Here is a 12,921-nt window from a genome sequence, read left to right as displayed (position 1 = left end):
CGATATGATGCCTTGCCCTATTATAATGCAGAAACGAAAAGGCAGTGCTAAAATGCTCTGTGGTTCAGTGTGCGGACACTCAGGCAGGACAGTGCCAGGGGACACGAGGACTTCACCAGATCATCTGCAAGTCGGTGCAGAAAAGAACGAGGCTCAGACCTGCAGCCCAGATGGACTTCTCATACCTTCTTCTCCACCTGAGTGTCTTCCCTGGGACACACACACGGCAGAGCAGTCACCCACTAACCCGCCGACCCACCACGGCAGATTGTTGTCTCTGTTATAGCCCTGGAGTGCAGGACGGCCACATCTTTGTGACTAAGTCAACTTTGCCCAGGACAGACAATTATGGACAGGAATGTCACACTCTCATCATTTCACCTATCAAATCAACCCCTCCTCCTCTCATTTGGAAGAGAGACTGTGAGAAGGCAGCAGTTTCAAACCAGTTCTGTAGAAGCACAGGGAGGGGAAGGCTGTCCTCTGGATTATCCATCTCTGCGTTTCTAGTCATCTAGCACAGGTCATAATGCGCATTGCCACCAGACCCATGGAGCTCACACACATGTATTTATTGAAGCCTGTTAAGTACAAAATATGATGACAGGCTGCAGTAGATATAAAATAAGCTACCTTTGTAGTTCACAACGAGGGGGATTGTCAATAAAGACATTTTTATGTTGCTAAAGATCTTTATTATGTTATCCTTTTACATGTACCTATTTCAGGTACAAAAATAGGTACCAGGGAACGGGGGAAAGGTCACAGGACCTAGAGAATCGTGGAAAGTTGCACTTGGGCTTCAGCAAACTTCGCATCCGAGTTCTCACCTGCATTGCACAGCTCTTCATCTTAACAGTGAGCTTGGTTTTTGACAGCACGTTTCCAAAGAAGAAAGTGTCAGGTCCAGCCTGACGATTGAACCGGGCTGAGGTAGGGAGGTGGGAATTGAGAAATAGAAAGAATAAGAAATAAAAGCAAGAGAAACAACAGCGGGGTCAGGAGGTCCAGAACTCTCAGGGAGCTCTGGCGACTTTTATTAGTAATACAGTGCTTTTTATACAAAAGACACTAAGCAGGGAATCACTCACAAGGAAAACATTCTTTGTTTCTCTAAAATCACTACTGGAGGGATAAGTTGAAGGACAGGTTTCTTGTTACAATAAATCTCACTGTTGGATACATATTTCTTGGTAAGCCATGAAAGTAGCTCTTATCCTACTGATAGTAGTCATATAAACAAACCCTGGGAAAGCTCTGTAGGCAGGGGCTGCTCTCGTTATACTGATTAAATTGTCATCCAAACAGGCCTGGGAAATCTGTGTGGGTAGGGTGCCAGCCTTGCTAGCCCCTACAGGTGCAAGGACTGGGTCAACTTATATCTGGCTCCCACAGATCCCCCTTCTCTGTTTTTTAGGCTACTAATAATAAAAGTAAAATTTAAATATTAATAACAAAGCTCTAATATTAAAACAATGCCAATGCAAAATTAAATTATATACATGTTACTATTTTTAAAACTTGAATGTTAAGAGCAAAACTATGGCTATTAAATAATAATAAAACAATAAGAGAGAAATTAAAACTATGGACATATTAATATTTTTAGCTACTAAATGAAAGAAAGTCTCTTGTGTTGCTGGTGTCCCTGGTGTATATTTATTTAGAGTCTTTTGTTTAGCTGCATAAAACTTTGTAGAAGACTGGCAGCTAATAGATGCTAGTATGAGCAGGAACATGGTTGAAGAAGTAGCTTTAACTTCTTGCTTCTCTACAATCTGCTGCACTTCAGTCGTTAACTTCTTTAGATGACTCTATGTTGGCACCTTAGTCCTTTTGAGTGAAGGGTCACAGGAGCTTGTCTGAGTCCATTGTAGTGATACACGTAACTCTCTGGCACCCGAATTGGCTGCATTGCTCCTTCTGGAAAGATATAAAACACAACCCCTTGCCCTAACTGGTTTGGCTCAGTGGATAGAGCGTCGGCCTGCGGACTCAAGGGTCCCAGGTTCGATTCCGGTCAAGGGTATGTACCTTGGTTGCGGGCACATCCCCAGTAGGCGGTGTGCAGGAGGCAGCTGATCGATGTTTCTAGCTCTCTATCTCTCTCCCTTGCTCTCTGTAAAAAATCAATAAAATATTAAAAAAAAAACACAAAAAAAACCTCTTCCCCTTTTTTTGTTTTTTAGTAAATGATTATAAGAGTATGAATGGTTCTTTCTATAATTGAGTGACATTCTTCTGCTAGATATGATTAGGTTTAAGTCCTTGGGGATTTACCCCTAAAGTTGGTATAGGAAGGTGGATAATATACTGAGAACATTGCTTCTAATAAAATATGAAAATTGTTATTCTCAAATAATATTTTAAAGACTGAAAATTAGATGAAAAGTTCCTTTGAATTAGTATGCTCTATAGTAGCTATTCTAATAATTTTGTTATACTTACTACATAAGTACTATTACTATAGGTTGATGGGCTTCGTAGTAAAATCTGTTAAGGTATAAATAAGAGCTTGTATTTCTACTAAAATATAAGGGGTTTGAAGGACTTTCGTTTTCTGCTGTAATAGATCTAGCCTTTCTAGAATTGGATTTATTTGTAAAAATGGTTAATGCTTGAGGTAATGATTTTTTTTTTTAATGTGGTAGTTAATACTATTCCCTATGTTAGAAATAAAGTAAGCCCGTAAGCCAGGGTTCCCGGTAGAATATAAAATATTAAATATTTTGACTTTTATGTAGAAGGGTGTGTACACATGATCTGGAAGTACGTATACTGACCTTCCTTGTCCTTGGTCCTGGGTAACTTGTAGTAATTTACAGCTGCTGACTGCTAGTATGGTAAGGCGTCTTTACTGTATTTATTTCTGGACTATTTTACCTTTGTTCTTGTGGGCCACTGCTTACTCTGTGGCTGGAATAGTTCTATTAGGTCTTCTCTGGGATCCGTTGTTGTAGGAATCTATATGGGCTTTTCTGGAAATATATAAACATATTCTCGACCAAAGGTTAATAAAGAAATATTTTTTTGTAAATTAGATTTGGGATCCTTTTGATTTTTGTCTAAACAATTTTCTTTTGGCTTATTTTGATACTATAAGATTTTATGGGTGTTCTGTTATTAATATTATAAATGAGAATTAATATTTGAGTAAAAATTTTAAAGTAATTAAGGCGTGATGTAATTTAGGGCTACAGTTTGAAGGTTAAGCCTATAGGCGATTAGCTAGCTATATTATAACTACTTTTATAGTAAGGCTGACTACTAATTTACTTTTAAATTTAACATTTTAATAACAATCTTAGTTTACTCTGTAAATATTAATGGAAAGGATTATTTGTATCCCTGAGAAAGCTATGAGCATTCTTGGTGTTAGGCTGGATTTAGATATAGGGCAGCTGCTGTTAGCTACGTCTCTGTTATCTGGGTGCTGATCTGAGCTGGGAGCTGGGCCAAGTCTCTGTCTGTTACCTGGGTCCTAATCCGGGCTGGGCATGGGAAGCATGAAGCAGCCATGGGGCAGGAGACCTCCCTCAGAAGGGGCTAGAGTTCAGGCCCCTGTAATGTTGGGGGGGTGAGGTTCTGTGCCCCACCTCTGTTGACCCCCAAGTTCTCTCCTGATGGCCCCTCTGCGACTGTGCCTGTCTTAGGTTGTTCCTCCCCTGAGGAATCTTACCCGTCTTTGACTAACCAGCCATCCTCCGGGGCCAAGCAGGGTGATGTGAGGTTCAGTTCTGTCTCCTTGGTAGCCTATGCCCCCGTGGCCTCCACGCCCAGTGCCTGCCTTGGGATCCCCTCGCCTGCTGGCGGGGCCCTGGCATTGATTACATATCTTGGGGAACCCAGGTTTCTTCTCTAGAGAGGGCCCAGCTTACACCAGTGGGCAAGTGACAGATCTATGGTACTAGCCACTATGAGCCTTCAACCTCAATATGAACAGAGAGCTCAGGCAACAGCTGCGGGCAATTGCATTGTGAGAAGAGGGTCCCTCTTGGCAAAAAGGGCAAGAGAGGCCAATATAGAATGCTCAAGTGCCTTTCCAGGGGGCCCTTCACACAGTGGAAGGGATTAAATCCTTTTATGTCCTTTTAAATTGCTGCTAAATATTTAAAGAATTAGATTGTAAGTTTGTTCTGGATAAATGTAAAATATGCCGTAGTAAAATATTAAAAATTGTAATGATATTGTAGAATTATATTTTGTAAGGATATACTTTGCTCTAGGTATGGTAATTTAATTTTAGACTGTTAATTTCTTTTAAGAGAGAACAGACTTTTGAACATTTCGGGGCCCAATGAAATATCCAAAAGTCACTTTTAGTATTGAAATAACTTGGAAAGATCAACCAAAACATAAGACACAATCAATCAATAGATTTAATTTTTTATGAGGTAAATTTAAACTTTACTTTTTATTTGCCAGTAGCTTTGCTGGGGGAAGGGTATCTACCCCTTCCTCTATTAACAAAGGGTGTAGCCAGTTATCTGGGCTACTTAGATCTTTATAATTAATATATTATTTATATTTTAACTATTTCTGAGATTCAAATCTAATTCTAATTATTGTAAAGCATTTACTTTGGACAAATTCTATAACAGAGGCAAATTTACTTATATTCTTGAAGGCTTTAAAAGTTAACTTTTTAACACCCTTTATTAGTATTTTAAAAATAACTATTTATTATGGAAATGCGAATCTTGTTGCTGGAATTAGCTTGAATTTCTTTTAAGAAGACTTTTTCGCCGTTTTTCTTAGGAAAAAGAACCAGTTCTGGGTTTTTTATTTCTGTAGCCCTTGTAAAGAGTTAAGTCTAGTCTAAGACCTATCTAATATCCGAAATCGGATCGTGTGCACATTTTGCCTTATACTAGCTTTTTCTTTACACGTGTACAGGTATCCTAGATGTATTTCTAATTTTTTTAAAAACTTTTTTTTTTAATGGCAAGAAAGAAAACTTTTAATTTAATATACTAGGAGAGTGGGCATCTATATTGGATCGTTACATGTCTCTCCCTTCCCCCATATCCTGCTTACTTTAGGGGAAGCATTAGTAACAGATCTGGCCGAATTTCTTTTTATGCTTAAAAGATAGATAAATCTTAAATTTTTTCTTTCTTTTATGCTGTCTGAAGTAATAACTTATACCTAATTTAGCCAAGATTTGTATTTCCCTGTAAGTTCTTTTATAATTCTTAAATGTAACTTTAAGTAATCTTATTGTAAGTAATCTTATTGCGGGAGAGCAGATAGCTGTGCCCTCTCCTGCTACTCCTGGTGTAATCCTTTTATAGTTAAACTGCTTTTACCTAGTAAAAAGCCAAACGTCCCTTTAGGAGTAGGTCTATATACCCCTGTAGGGATGGCTTGTGGTCCCAATTCTGGAGTTAATATATCTTGCCCCATGGATCCAAGGTCCAAGCTGGTACTTCTAGGGGTTGCTCGGAATAACTCTTGTATCCGTTTTGCTCCCCGGGGCAGGCTGGATGCTGCGCAGCCAGCTGGCCTTGAGGCGGCACAGGGGCAGGAGGGTAAACAGATAGTGCCCCTATTATTTGCCGGGGCTGAGCTGGCCCCTTTCAGGAGTTTCCTGACTGCTGCTGAGGCAAGGGATTTCCCTGGATATCTGTCTTAGATTTACACACATTTGCCCAATGTTTTCCTCTTTTACATTTAGGGCACAGTCCAGGTTGTTTGGGACCTCTGCTATTTCTTTTATTAACCCTTTTATTGGAGGGACACTGCTTTGCTATGTGTCCTGCTCCTCCACTAGTGAAACACTTGTGTGTTTGACTTTTCCCTGTGCTGAACTGTTGCTGAAGAATTCCTTCAATGGTGGTTCCCTTTAATGCGGCCGCAATGGCAACTCCTTGCATATATGAGGGACCAATATCTGCACAAATGCGGATATCTGAGAGTCCCTTTCTTTGATAGGGCAGCAATGCAGCTTGGTAGGCAGCGTTGGCATGTTCATATGCTAGCTGTTTAACTGTTAACATGCCAGCCTCTCTATCCACCACTACTCGGCCAACAGCCTGTAATAGCCGAGAAACAAAATCCTGATACTTTTTATCTGGCCCTTGAAGATGTTCATGCCTGAGATCTAAACAATCCCGTATCAAATTCCATAAGGAAAATGCATCCTGAATGAATTGTAAGAAATTTTTTACTTGCTTGTCATTAACTTTAATTCCTTTACTGTTGAGCATAGACTTTAACATTTGCCCATAAAGGGCATTTTCTCTAGATTCTAACTGCCCGATTTTACTCCCGATTATCAAAAAGTTGCTCCTCCCTTACCTTATCGAGTGCACTCTTTATCCGGAGGAGATCCTCACCGTCTGCTTCCCAAGTCCTCAGGTCCCTGTTCGCGCGCCAATTGTCAGGTCCAGCCTGACGACTGAACCGGGCTGAGGTAGGGAGGTAGGAATTGAGAAATAGAAAGAATAAGAGAAATAAAAGCAAGAGAAACAACAGCGGGGTCAGGAGGTCCAGAACTCTCGGGGAGCTCTGGCGACTTTTATTAGTAATACAGTGCTTTTTATACATAAAACACTAAGCAGGGAATCACTCACAAGGAAAATATTCTTTGTTTCTCTAAAATCACTACTGGAGGGATAAGTTGAAGGACAGGTTTCTTGTTACAATAAATCTCACTAGTTGGATACCTATTTCTTGGTAAGCCATGAAAGTAGCTCTTATCCTACTGATAGCAGTCATATAAACAAACCTGGGAAAGCTCTGTAGGCAGGGGCTGCTCTCGTTATACTGATTAGTTGCCATCCAAACAGGCCTGGGAAATCTGTGCGGGTAGGTGCCAGCCTTGCTAGCCCCTACAGGTGCAAGGACCGGGTCAGCTTATATCTGGCTCCCACAAGAAAGCACCTGAAACTCTCCTGCAAGTTCTGTATTGTGAGTGCGGTCATTTAATCGGAAGAGAGGCTGGCTCCTGGCCGCGTGCTCTGTGTTACTCTGTGTTACTGTGCAGAAAAGCTGCGGGATGTCCCACTTGCTCAGCACTCACTGTGGGAAGAAGGGTTCCCACCCCTCTGTGTGTGTCAGCAGGTTCTCCCTCTGGACTGGGCTGGTCAGCACTTGTGTTTTGGCTGCTCTTCAATGCAGAGCTTACGTATTTATGGTAACTTCAGCCATCTGCTGCTCTACCACCATCAGAACAAAGAACAATTTTCAATTCAAACGAAGCTCATCACACAGAAGAACGGTCACAGTCTTTATCTTCCAGTGCACTAGATTTTGTAGTTGTAAACTCACACTGAGTTATTACACACACACACATACGCACACGCACACACACACACACACACACACACACACACACGACCAAAAACCAACGTGCTGCCTTTTACTTCTGGGCCAACGCACAGGGCTCTAAAGATGACAGAGATTCATTTTGACCTTCTGATTTAGCATGTAAATTAGGATACTCGAAGCAGAAGGCTCCATATTTTTTTCCAGTTCATGTGTAATGCCAACAGATTGCTGTGAATCAAAATGGGACACTTAGAAGCAGATAGCATTTATAAAATGTTAATTAGAGAAGGCAAAACTGCACATCAAAGTTAGCTAACTGGTGATATCAATTAGCATAGTTTTCACTATTGTTTAACACCACCATTACCATTTGGTACCAGGGTAACAATGTAATGTACCCTCCATCCTGGTATTCTGAAGAACTTGGGGGGCGTTGGCGTGTATCAATATTCCCCAATTGCCTTTACCGGTAGAGACGCTGAAGCTCCCCGTGCTGCTTGGCACCTGCCTGTACACAGTAGGTTCGGGCTCTGGCAGGCAGCTGCAGTCACGTGCCACTTAGCAGCGGGGATGCATCCAAGCAGTGTGTTGCTAGGCAGGTCCATCATTGTGCGAAATCACAGAGGGCACTGACACAAGCCCAGGTGGTCTGGCCTGTTGCTCCCAGGCTACCAGCCTGCCCAGCGTGTTGCTGCACAAGACCACGAGGTGAAGTCAAGAGATGATGACGCCATCTGGACTCAGTAAGCACGAGATGTGTGAGGCCGCTGCCTGCGCAACACAGCGCAGTTTCTAAAAGTAGAAATAACCATAAAAGTACAGTAAACACATAAACCAGCAGCATAGTCATGTATTGTCATGATCAAGGATGATGTATGTGCTGAACCTTTGTACGACTGGCGGAGCCGTAGGTGTGTTAACACCAGCATCACCACACACCCGTGAGGAACGTGCTGTGCTGTGGCGCTGGGAATTCTTCAGTCCCATTGTAATCTTATGGACCCACCATTGTATATGAGGTTTCTTGTTGACCAGAATGTTGTTATGAGGCGCATGACTGTGCATGGAATTTTTTGTAAATAATTTGAATGACTGGGGAATAGTTCAAACTGTTGGGTTTTGCTAATAGCTCAAAACCAAATGGGTTTCTCTCCCCATTTATGATTAGGTTTTCTTAATTATGTAAATCAGAGGTTTGCAAAGTATGGCCCTTGGGCTAATTCATAGCATCTTTCCATAGGGCCCATGAATTAAGAATATTCTTTTACATTTTTAAATGTTCACATTTTATCCCTGGCCGGGTAGCTCAGTTGGTTGGAGCGTCGTCCCAATGTGCGGGGGTTGCAGGGTCATCCCTGGTCGGGGCATGTACAGAGGTCAACCAATGAATGCATAGATGGGTGGAACAACAAGTTGATGTTTCTCTCTCTCTCTCTCTCTCTCTCTCTCTCTCTCTCTCTCTCTCTCTCTCTCCCCTCTCCCCCTCTCCCTTCCTCTCAAATCAATAAAATAAAAAATTTAAATTAAATATTCACATTTTTTTGTTTTGTTAATCCTCACCTGAAGATATTTTCCATTGATTTTAGAGAGAGTGGAAGGAAGGGAGGGAGAGAGGGAGGGAGGGAGGAAGGGAGAGAGAGGGAGGGAGGGCGGGAGGGAGGGAGGGAGGGAGGAAGGGAGGGAGGGAGAGAGAGAGAGAGGGAGAGAGAGAGAGAGAGAGAGCGAGAAAGAGAGAGAGTGAGAGAGACACATCGATTGATTGCCCCATGCATGCGCCCTGACTGGGCTTGGGATCAAACCTGCAACCCAGGTATGTACCCCTGACTGGGATTCGAACCTGCAATCCTTTGGTGCATGGGCAGATGCCCTAACCACTGAGTATACTGGACAAGCAAATGTTCACATTGTAAGTGATTATTTAAGCATGGATATAATAGCCTTGATTGTGCTGCTTGGCCCTCAATGCCTACCATATTTACTGTTTGGTCTGTTAAGGGAAAGTTTACCACCCTCTGATCTAGATCATGGTGATAAATAAGACTTGGCCTAACTGAATTGCCTGGCTAGATAAGTGGAGGCTAAAAATGCCTGCTGAGCCAAATTCACATTCAGTCCTCAGACATTGGTCGGCAGAGCCCACCACAGGTTGTGCTGTGAGTGCAGAAGCTTCAGGAACTAAGAAGCTTCTCAATCCAGCTTCACATACACGCCTCTGAAAAGAGATACACGTGGTTCCCAACCTGGACCTTATGTTCCCCTTGTGCTCCCCTCTCCCCCCGTCCCCCTCAAGGCTGCAGCAAAATGCACAGGGACTCCAGACCTCATGCAGAGCTACAAGGTGATGGTCAATCAGGCAAAGACAGAACACAACAGGGATACGTCAGCAAAACAGCCATTCTCCTACTATTCTGACCAGTGGAGGACGGCGTGGCGGTTCACCTGGAAATCTGCATGCCAGTGACCCTCCCGCAGCAGGTCCTTGATAATGTCCTTTCCTTCAGAATCGTTTTATGTGGGTGTGAGGGTGATCTGGCTGTCACATCTGTCACCCCCCTGATCGCCAGGGCTGGGCTGGCTGGCGAGGTGGGTGTCCCCCTCCTCCCTCACCGACCCACCCGGGTCCCTCCCGAGGCTGCCTGCTCACCTTCCCCGAGAGGAGAGGCCTTTTCTTCAGCCCTGGGTACCCCACAGCTGCGCTCCCTGCTAGAACCTCCCAAGAAGCTCTCAAAATCGTGTATGATGTGGATGCAGTGTCTTCAGAACGTAACTCTTGTTTATGTGAATTAGCCTGTGGTAAAGCTGGTTTCATTATGCGTCCTTTCTCTCAAAGTCGCAGAATCTACCAACAACGCTCAGTGAGGATTTACTGTACATGGAAACAGGATGGATTACATTTCCTGTCTCCATAAAACTAAAACCAATATTCCTGGCATGGCCAGTGACCTCTCCTGGGACTTAAACCAGAGCAGGTCTGGCTGTGAGACTCCAAAAAGGGCGTGGCCACGCGGCTAACGGGGCTCCTTCAGAGCAGGCCCCTGTGGCCCTCAGATACCGGAAAGCCCAGTTCGCTTTGCTCCGTGGAAGCGGGGGCACCTGCTCTGGGCCCTCGAGGCTCGCCACACACCCATGGCCCTGGTGACAGAGCTGATGTCCCATTGTTGTGATCTCATGCCTTTGCCTTCTCCGTAGCCTCACTTGCAATCCCGTGTCTCATTAGTGATGATTCCAACTCACTTCTTCACGTGCTTCGGCTCTCATTAAGTGCGTGGAACATGTACCTGGCAGAACAACTCACCCTCCTTTCTTCCTTTCCACTCTGACAGACTTTCTCACACGCCTTAATGCGATTCTTCAGAAGCAGCCTCCTCATTCTGGGGCCAGGCCCCGGAGAGATCAGAAGCAAGCGTGGGCCAACCCGTCAGCTGACTGTGAGCGGGAGGCAGAGCCACTGGGCGGCTCAACCTTTTCATACAAGCAGGAGGACCCACCCCATGTTTCCATCGGTTTTGAAAAGTTTGATTCTACAAGTGATGCTAGGATAGTATCTACAAGAAAACTGGCTTTATACCACAGACTTAATTGTTTAAAACAACACCAATTGACCAGTTTAGAGTTGTTGAGGCAAGAAGTTCTACGATGCGGTGTCTGCACTGCTGGGGAAGATTCACTTCCTGACTTCGTCTCTCCTGCTTCACTTGCCACTCTCTGACTCAGCATACTGCCTCCCTTGTATAAGGACCCTTGTGATTACATTGAACCCATCAGAATCATCCAGAATAATTGTTTTGGTTCCAGATTTTTAATTTAATCACACCTGCCAAGTCCCTTTGCCAGGTGAGGCAGCATATTCATAGGTTCTGAGGGTTTAGAGGTGGACATCTGGGAGGCGGTGGGGGAAGAGGTGGCTTTATCCTGTCTGCCAAGCATTCCTAACATGGTTCTGTTCAAAACCCTTGGATGGCTCCCTGTTGCTTAGGAACTATTTTCAAGATTTGTCTTCCTTTAAAAGAAAACAAACAAGGACTACAATAAAACAGACTACGTTCCCTTTGTACCCTGATTATCAGGAAGCTCAGTGACATGTTTAAATTTAATAACAGTAACCATGTTGATATTTAAATGTGCATATTTTATTTTATTTTTTCAAAATTTTATTTTTTAATTACAGTTGACATACAATATTATGTTAGTTTCAGGTGTGCAACATAGTAATTGGATATTTGCATAACTTACAAGGTGATCACCTCAATGAGTCTAATATTCACCTGGCACCCTATATAGTTGTTATAATACTAGAGGCCTGGCGCATGAAATTGTGCATCGGTAGGGTCCCTAGGCCTAGCCTGCGATCAGTCTCCAGTCCTGCCCCACCGCCACCCACCCCGGTTCCCCGTGGTTCCCTGTTTGCCATCAGCAATCAGAGCCTTCAGGCCATGGGGAGGGACCAAGAAGTCTGCCTTCCACCTGCTTGCTGGTCCCCAGTCCCTCCCCCTCACCACCCACCCTGGTTTCCCCTGTGGTTCCCCATCGTCCATCCAGTGATTGGAGCCTGCAGGCTGCGGGGAGGGACCGAGAGGTGGTCAATGCATCTCATAGTGACTGGGCCCAGGTCAGGGCTCCTGCAGGAGGCAACCAATTGAAGTGTCCCTCTCACATTGATGTTTCTCTGTGTCTTTCCCTCTCTCTTCCATGCTCTCTAAAAATCAATGGAAAAACATACTCAGGTGAGGGAAGAAAGAAAGAAAGAAAGAAAGAAAGAAAGGCCATATCCTATGAAAGACACATCTTGAAAATGCCTAAAGAAAGTTGTTATTTTTTTGTGCTGAAGGGACTGGACTCTGTGTTGATGAAAACACCTTGGTGGCTGTGGCAGCTGGCAGTGGCAGCAGCAGCGGGGGGATGGGGGCGGTGCCTTTCCCTGATCAGCCTGGTCGCCTCCTGCAGAGGGAGGTGAGACTGCGGCTAAGCCTTCAGTAGGACATCCCCTGAGGGCTCCCAGACTGTGAGAGGGGACAGGCTGGGCTGAGGGGAACCCCCCTCCCCACCCCCAGTGCATGAATTTTCATGCACCGGGCCTCTAGTTGTAAATAATGCTGCAGTGAACATAGGGATGCATTTTTTTTTTTTTTAATTAGCATTTTGGGTTTCTTCAGATAAATACCCAGAAGTAGAATTGCTGGGTCCTTCTTTGTTGCTTGCCTATAGCCTTTGTTTTAAAGTCCATTTTGCCTGTTATAGGTATTGCTACCCCATATTTTTTTCATTTCCATTTTCAGAAAATAGCTTTTTCCATCCCTTTACTTTCAGTCTGTGTCTTCCGATCTGAAGTGGGTCTGTTGCAGGCAGAATATGTGTGGATCTTGTTTTCTTATCCATTCAGCTACCCTGTCTTCTTATTAGAGCATGTAATTAATTTAGATTTAAAGTAATTATTGATAGGTATTTAGTTACTGCCATTGTTATTATTCATATATTTTTTCTAAGTCTGGTACCCACCTGACACTATACATATTGTTGACTGTTTTTCCTATGCTGTACTTTACACCCCATTGACTGTTTTGTAACTACCAATCTGTACATGGTCCCTTCACTTTCTCACACAGTTCCCATCCCCCGCCCCCCCCCCCCCCCCAAACACACACCTTCCTT

The 12,921-nt window shown here is 43.8% G+C and overlaps 1 protein-coding gene and 2 long non-coding RNA genes across 5 annotated transcripts in view; 1 reads left to right on the top strand and 2 right to left on the bottom strand.

Moving 5' to 3' along the window:
* Positions 1-12,921, top strand: part of TAFA4 (TAFA chemokine like family member 4) — a 110,838-nt gene that overhangs the window by 41,468 nt on the left and 56,449 nt on the right. Inside the window, exon 1 of one of the 3 annotated variants that reach the window (XM_054729656.1) lies at positions 8,140-8,183. The exons of the other annotated variants lie outside the window; for them this stretch is intronic. Within the exon in view, the coding sequence (XP_054585631.1) occupies positions 8,141-8,183 (43 nt within the window). The 5' untranslated portion in view covers position 8,140. Of the gene's footprint in view, positions 1-8,139; positions 8,184-12,921 lie in introns of those variants that run through there. 3 annotated transcript variants of the gene reach the window in all.
* LOC129152137 (uncharacterized) lies at positions 1,632-3,085 on the bottom strand. The gene is made up of 2 exons (XR_008558858.1): positions 2,784-3,085; positions 1,632-1,923 (listed from the first exon to the last, which is right to left on the bottom strand). It is a non-coding gene; the product is annotated as an uncharacterized LOC129152137 (long non-coding RNA).
* LOC114227300 (uncharacterized) lies at positions 6,307-7,803 on the bottom strand. The gene is made up of 3 exons (XR_003613346.2): positions 7,740-7,803; positions 7,025-7,155; positions 6,307-6,410 (listed from the first exon to the last, which is right to left on the bottom strand). It is a non-coding gene; the product is annotated as an uncharacterized LOC114227300 (long non-coding RNA).

The sequence above is a fragment of the Eptesicus fuscus genome, chromosome 18, assembly GCF_027574615.1.
Source record: "Eptesicus fuscus isolate TK198812 chromosome 18, DD_ASM_mEF_20220401, whole genome shotgun sequence".
Taxonomy (NCBI): domain Eukaryota; kingdom Metazoa; phylum Chordata; class Mammalia; order Chiroptera; family Vespertilionidae; genus Eptesicus; species Eptesicus fuscus.
This window is presented reverse-complemented; position numbering and strand designations above follow the sequence as displayed.